General features: G+C 44.0%; 1 protein-coding gene and 1 pseudogene across 1 annotated transcript in view; one reads left to right on the top strand and one right to left on the bottom strand.

Moving 5' to 3' along the window:
* Positions 1–925: 925 nt before the first annotated feature.
* The window catches only part of TMC7 (transmembrane channel like 7), a 40,209-nt gene continuing 33,510 nt past the window's right edge, over positions 926–7,624 (bottom strand). The window contains exons 14-16 of the mRNA XM_019753065.2: positions 5,685–5,840; positions 4,197–4,275; positions 926–3,375 (exon numbers count right to left, since the gene is read on the bottom strand). Coding sequence (XP_019608624.2) covers positions 3,310–3,375; positions 4,197–4,275; positions 5,685–5,840 — 301 coding nt within the window. The 3' untranslated portion in view covers positions 926–3,309. The remainder of the gene's footprint in view (positions 3,376–4,196; positions 4,276–5,684; positions 5,841–7,624) is intronic.
* On the top strand, positions 1,360–1,640 carry LOC141569501 (dolichyl-diphosphooligosaccharide--protein glycosyltransferase subunit TMEM258 pseudogene; annotated as a pseudogene).

The raw sequence follows: 7,624 nt of genomic DNA, 5'->3' as shown, positions 1-7,624 counted from the left end.
CCTGGGAAAGAGGACCATGAGGGAATTATTTATTGGCGTAATCATCGTACTTTCTGCTTTACCAACAAGGAAGATTTTTCTCTCTCTACATCCTACATCCACTTTAAAATAGTAAAAGTTACGTTAAAATTAAATTCACGTGGCCAATAGTGTTATCTCTAGGTGTTGGGGCTGACAGACGACTTAAAATTTCTTCCTAGTCCTTTTCTCTATTTTCAGGTTTCCTACAGAGAACATGTATCGTTATTTTTGTGTCCACTTCACTGTTAGTGTGGGCTTATATGGGTGCAAATTAGTTTCTTGGGGGATGGAGTGAGGAGGGGAGATTTAGCAACATATACCATACTTTTAAAAGTGCATAGCCACTGTGTCAATGCAGATTCATCAGTTGTAACAAAGGTACCACTCTGATGGGGGAATGCTGACAATGGGGGGTCTGTACAAGTGTGGGGACAGAGGGGATATGGGAAATCTTGGCACCTTCCTCTCAATTTTGCTGTGAGTTTAAAACTGCTCCAAAAACGAAGTCATAAGAGAAAATATTTTGTTGGCAATGTTTTAAAAATGCATATCCCCTGATATAGCAATCCTGCTTCTGGGGATCTATCCAAGAGAAATAATTTTTCGAATGTATAAAGTATGTATGTGAGGGGGAAAATCAAAAATGCATATCTGGAAAGATATACGAGTATATAATAAAACATGTAATACAGGTAACTTCAGAGGGTTGGGATTGTGAGAAGGGGGCTTTCATTTTCTACTTTACACCCTTGGATTATAATTAAACACTTCTTTTTTCTCTCTGGTTCTAGGGAAAGGCCAAGAACTTTACAAACTGTTAGAGAGTTTTCCCTGATCACTTATTTGCTGACGAGAAACCTTCATGGATTCAAATATATAAAATCACACTAAAAAAACCCTTCAAGACTGTTTAATCAGTAGTTTTAATGCACGCTGGTTAATGAGAGCTGCACTTAAACAATTATACAGACATCACTTGAAGTTATTAACGTTACCAAAATATGTGAAAACATTCAAGTAGAAGGTATGCAAATTAGCAGCATTTAACTACAACAAATATATTAGCATATTTTAGTATCAGTTTTATAATAGGGAAAGAAAACAAAGCTTCTATCACACAGACAGAGAGAGAGAGAGAGAGAGAGAGAGAGAGAGAGAGAGAGAAACCTGATTGTCCTCAGAAGCATGAAGGCAAGAACATGATATAAATACACCAGGCACACATGCCAACCATTAGAATTTTTAAAAAGTAAGGGTGGAATGAACTTTTGTTTACTCAAAATTCCCTGATGCTAGTTATTAGACTGAGAAAGTCATAAACCTTAAGCGTCCGGCCAGATGGAGCTCAAGGCCATGAGCAGATTCACCAGCCCAGTGCATCTGCTGTCTACTCCCCATCTGACTGGGGTGCTGCTGGCCATTGGCATGTTCTTCTCCGCCTGGTGGTTTATGAGGTCACCTCCACCAAGTTCACTGGGGACACCTACAAAGAGCTCCTCATCTCCTTGGTGGCCTCGCTCTTCATGGGCTTTGGGGTCCCCTTCTTGCTGCTCTGAGTTGGATCTCTACATATGAGATCCCAAGGACAGCTTCACCGAATCCCTGCTTTTGTAAATTAATTTTTTTTAGCTATTTCTGCAAGTGTCCCACCTGCTGCTGACAATAAAGGCAGATGTGTGACCCCCCCTCCTCCCAAAAAAGTCATAAACCTCAACAAAGACAGGAAAAGCTAGAAAAACTTAGTGGTCTCAAAGGTACAAAAACATCCCATTAATGCTATCTTTGTGAAAGGAAAGAAAGTGGTCCGGCAAAGGGACAAATAGACAGATATGTGGAAGCTGTGGTAAGCTTGCCCTGCTGCACAGACCAAAGAGCCAGTCATTTTTGAGTAATGTGGGAGGGGCTTGGAAATGTTCTTAACAGCAGCAACTTTCTAAAACCTGCACCCAGCGTGAGATTCCAGGGCACCTCCAGGAATGGTTTAGAGCCAGGGAAAGGAAGGAAGCTTCCAATGGTCTGTGACAAAACTCAAGTACTTTGAAAACAATTCTGAAGATATAAAAATGAAAACTGACTGCATTAAACAATAACTTAGACTCACATTAAAAGGTTCAGAGCTATCACTTTCGGTAAGCTTATGATGAGGTATTTAGTGCATACTTTTTACTGTAACGGAAATCTTGAGATTGCATGTTTTATCACATAAAGGCACATGCATTTAAAATTTTAAGCACAACTAACGATAACCCTTAAAATATGGATATGTGTATTTAAGAAACAAACATTCAGTCTAGACTGGTCAACTGGCACAGGCAGACGTGCAATACACATCCCCCAAACCCTTTTTCACAGAAACCCACGACTCAAATAAATACTATAGAGCCTTTTCCAGCCTGGCTCTGAAATGACTGTGCTTCAGAAACAGAGAGCTCAGTGCAGGGAGGGAAATGGCATTTGGAAGAGAGACAAATTCTGTCTGCCTCTTAATGTGGATGGCAGAGGACCTTCAGCCAAGTCTCTGAAATCAGCCCTAGAAGGGAACTGAAGGCTTGTGAATATCCAGCCCCTTGAAGGCAGCTTTCCCGAGTAATAAGGTGGTGGCAGAATGCCCCAGGAGCTGACCAATCAAGGCTGCCATCCTGCAGCAACCCTTCTCCTCCAAAGGCTTCATCTGGGCCATTCAGAGACTTACACGGCAGAAATGGCTTTTCTCTCTCATCACAATCAGTCGCTGAAACTGCATAACCATCCTCCACGTTGCCACTGTCTGTTCCAAAAATCATGACTCAAGGCTTTCTCTTCATTAAAAAAAATAAGAAGGTCTCATTTCAAATCTACAGAACCATTCAAAGGGTCATTACTGCTTCTTAAGGAACACTTCTCAGCCTAAACCCCTAGAACCAGCCTCATGAACGGATGACCTCGACAGCTGACGTTAAAAGATGACACACAGACGCTTTCACAAATATAAAAGGTCTCCTCCTCCATTTTTGGTATAAAAGCTTCAACGTCTTCATAAGTCAGTTGTTTGGTAGAGTCACTGAGTGGCTGGTCAACAGGCAAAGACTTGGTGTTTGAACCTGCTTTTTTAAGTCATTAAAGCCCTAAGTACAGGCTGGGTTGTGTAAACACGGCCACCGGAGCTGCACGCACCTTCAGGAAAGGTCCGAACTCCAGAAAAAATATTTTTAAACACTTCTCTTAAAACGCAGGTGGGCGTTGTAGGCTCGGCAGGTCACTAAGTCAACTTATAGGCAACAGGCAGCAGTGTGTTCACCACCAGTCGAGTCACTTCCTCACATCCCGCTGGGCTTCCGTTAGTTTCTGGATTAAATAACGCTTGTCACGACTTTCCTAAAAAAGAAACAGGTTCCAGAACACATTCGGTATATTTGGAAACAAATATCATCATTTCGACCTAATAAATTACCTATCTGACTCAAGAGCAAGGGTCCTACACATGGAACAATTGTAATGGCCTCCCAACTGGCCTGCCTCTTTCACTCCTGTCCCTTCCACAGCCCCATCCACAGAGCAGCCAATCATCTTTTTAAAATGTAGATCACACTTGTACTTCGCACCCTCCAACGGCTTCCTATCGTGCTCAGAAGTGCACCCACACATCTGACAAGAGCCCTCAGGCTGTGTTGGAACCCGGGCTGCTATTCCAGCATCATCTGGCCTCTCCAGCCTCCCTCCTGACCCCCGGCGGCCCCCGTTCATTCCCTCACACTAGCCTCTGCCAGTTACTCTCATCGGTAAGACCTCCCAGCATCGGTTCCTCATCATTCACATCTCAGCTATACAATGTCGCCTCCTCAAACAGGCCTCCAGTGGTCACCATCTACAGCAGCAGAGGGCCCGCTTGTCACTCTAACTCCCGTGTTTCTGTTCTCTTCATAGCAGTCATGGCTACCAGAATGTATCTTTTTTCTTTAGCAGACCTGTCTCCCTTCTTCACCACTGTAACCCAGCACAGCGTAGGTCATATATCATGCTCAATATACACGAGGAAGGAATGAACGAGTCAGTGAATGAATGATGTTGGAGGAGGCCCGGCCTGCAGGCAGATTTTGGGGGAGTGGTAGGGGGAGGGGAACCACAGCATTCCTGGGGAAAGTGCCACGTTCCGTCACTTCCCAGACATGCCCCAATGGGCCTGCATGCTTCCTTACCAGGGACAGCTGCTCTCGGAGCTGGACGACCACCCGTTTGTGTGCTCCGGCCAGGGCGATGAAATAAAACATAATGAGGCTGCAACAACACAAGGCGGACAGGTCACTAGGGAGTTTGCACCCTTCGAAGGCCACTAGAAAAACAGCCCGCCACATTTTACCTGGAACAATTGGACTTCTGCTCGAAAAAGAAAACCCCCATCTCTCGCAAGCAGAGGGCATCAGAAACAGCCAGAGGGTTTTTATTTGGCAGTGGCCGCAGAGACTGTGTGTGTGATTCGCCTTGGTTTTAAAGTTACTATTAAAAGTTGCTGATGTTTCCCCCCGGCACACGCAACATGACAGGCAAAGACAAGGAGCTGGTCCAGGAAGTCAGCTCAGCTCAACATGAACTGGCTGTGGATGAACCCTGTGGAATCTCTTTGGCCTCAGTTTCTTCATCTGTACAATGGGATAATATAGTAAAACCCAAGCCTAAGATAATATAGTTTTTAATAAAAGCAATTGGCAATGGTTCCTGTTTTCTGTGCAGCCCCAGATCTCACATGGGGGTGGTTGAAATTGTTATCTTTGGGAAGCAGGACAAGTGCAGGGGAGGGCAAGCCCCCAGGCAAACAGCAGGTAAGCTCATTTCATGAAGGGGAGGTGGTTTCTTGTCCAATCTCCCCAGATAGAGCTAAGGAAATGAGGGCCATTGGAACCACTGACACCAATGATACTCTTTTGAAAGTCCCCATAGCCAAAGACAAGACTGGTTCCCCAAGAGGAGTGAGTGGGTACATTCACAGAATGGGGGGGGGGGGGGAAGGAATCCGTGAATACTGAGGACGGACTGTAATTAGAACAATGTCTAGCACACAGTAAACCCTCAGTACATATCCATGATTAGAATTACTTTAACACCCAAAACGAATCACTGTGCAGCAAAGACCCTTGTCACGCTCACATGTAACACTTGTCATTTACTCAGCCTTTAATGGCCCAGTTCTCTGCTAAGCACTTTACGGGCATCACCACATTCCCTTCTTCTCACAACCTTATGAGGCACAGGCCATTCTTAGCCCCATTTTCCAGGTAAGGAAACTGAGGCTCAGAGAAGATAGGTAATGACCAAAGGCCAGACAGCTTATTCATGGTAGAGCCAGGAATCAAGTGTATGCTCCTAATCTTGTCATCTTCTCTCTGCCCAGGAATCAGTTCCTTTTTCAAAGAGCAAGTGTTTTTGTGAATAGTCAGTAATACGAATAACAGGCAACATTTATTGGGTTTTTATGTCAGATATTAGGTAAAGTGCCTTACATGTGGGCTCTTACTGCTCAATGACCCCCTGAAAGAATTACTATTATTGTGCCCATTTTAGAGATGGGAAAGTGAGGCTCAGAGAGGCTCAGGAACATATCGAGAGCAGCAGGTGAGCTCTCGCTCCCCCGTGGAGAGCAGGTGCCGCAGTGGGAAATACTCGCAGGGGTCCAGGGGGTGCTCACTCACCAGATGATCATGAAAAACGGCACCGCAAAGGCTTCGGACGTGACGCCGTGGAGCAGGGACTGCAGCGAGCTAGGGAAGGTGCTCACCGTCTTGGGGACCACTTCCCACGTGGTGTTGACGTTGGTGAACGGCCCGCAGGCTTTCGAGGAAGGGATGCTGCCAGGACACAGACCAAGGAGCCCGGTAAGGCTGACGGTCCCTCCTTGGAATGCCCACAAGTCTTTGTTCACAGTGACCTGTGAGGAACCGCCTGACCTCATGGCTTTCTGGAATATTCTATCAAAAATGCTTACCCTGAAGCCTCCTCATGTCTCTAGACCTGACTTTCAGTTTACGGGAAATTCAGGAGAGAAGGACAAGTTCAGTGACACGGTGAGAAAATAATCAGACAAATCCAGAATGTGGGGATATAAGTCTCCAGTTTCTTCATGTAGAGGTGAGGGAACTGGCCTGGATTCTTTGAAGAATCAAAGATTAAGAGACTAAAAAGACATAACCATCAAAAGCAATGGGTAAAACTTTAAAGATCCTCACTTTAAAAATAAAGCTATGAAAGACTATTTGGAGACACTGGGAGAAATTTGGAAATGGCAGGAATATGATGCCCGTATTAATTTTCTGAGGTGTGCTAATGTGATTGTGGACGCACAGGAAGGAGAATGTCTTCAGTTTTAGGAACTTTGCACTCAAGTATTTCGGATAAATATCATGGAAACTCCAATTTATTTTAAATGGTTCATCACACACACAAAAATGTATGCACAGAGAGAGAAAAAAACTGCAGCAAAATGTGAACATTTGGGACAATCAGTTGAAGGGTAAATGAGTTTTCACAATAGATAAAGTTTCTTCAACTTTTCTATAGCTTGGAAAGTTTTCAAAATACAAAGTAGGGAAAAAAGTAAAATTACAATGCAAAAAAATTAAATTAAGCCCTACAAAGAATTGCCTACATTCACATCACAAAGTTCTATGTGTAAGATTTTCTATTACAATCCTATTTTTAATGATAAAAACAAATTCCTGGGGCCGGCCCAGTGGCTCAGGCGGTTGGAGTTCGGTGCTTCTAACACCGAAGGCTGCCAGTTCGATTCCCACATGGGCCAGTGGGCTCTCAACCACAAGGTTGCCAGTTCGATTCCTCGAGTCCTGCAAGGGATGGTGGGCTCTGCCCTCTGCAACTAAGATTGATCACAGCACCTTGAGCTGAGCTGCCACTGAGCTTCCGGATGGCTCAGTTGGTTGGAGCGCGTCCTCTTAACCACAAGATTGCAGGTTCAACTCCCTCAAGGGATGGTGGGCTGCACCCCCTGCAACTAGCAACGGCAACTGGACCTGGAGCTGAGCTGCGCCCTCCACAACTAAGACTGAAAGGACAACAACTTGAAGCTGAACGGCACCCTCCACAACTAAGATTGAAAGGACAACAACCTGACCTGGAAAAAATCCTGTAAGTACACACTGTTCCCCAATAAAATCCTGTTCCCCTTCCCCAATAAAATCTTAAAAAACAACAACAACAACAACAAAATTCCTGAAAATCATCTACGTGTTGTTTAAGAAAATAAATGAACAATCTATGATCCACTCATACAATGGAATACTAAAGAGGGCAGGGCAGGGGGAAAAGAAAAAGAAAGAAAAAAAGAAATAAATAAAGAGCCACTGAGACAGACACACACATAGATATGACTGTCTCCCAGAGAGAAACTAAGTAAGGAGTAGAGAAATAGGATTGGAAAATGAATTTCCACCATCTACTCTTTTATGCTTTTTGGGTTTTGTGCCATGTGAATGTATTTCCTCTTTTTTCTTTTTTTAAGTCAAAGCTAAGAAATATTTTTAAAGAATGAGAGTCCTAACTGCTGTCATGGAAAAGGGCACAACATAAAATTAAGAGAAAAAAATAAGCTGCCAAACAGGATTACAGTATTATTCCA

The sequence above is a fragment of the Rhinolophus sinicus genome, linkage group LG18, assembly GCF_036562045.2.
Source record: "Rhinolophus sinicus isolate RSC01 linkage group LG18, ASM3656204v1, whole genome shotgun sequence".
Taxonomy (NCBI): domain Eukaryota; kingdom Metazoa; phylum Chordata; class Mammalia; order Chiroptera; family Rhinolophidae; genus Rhinolophus; species Rhinolophus sinicus.
Note: the sequence above shows the minus strand (reverse complement) of the source record. Positions and strands in the feature narration are given on the sequence as shown.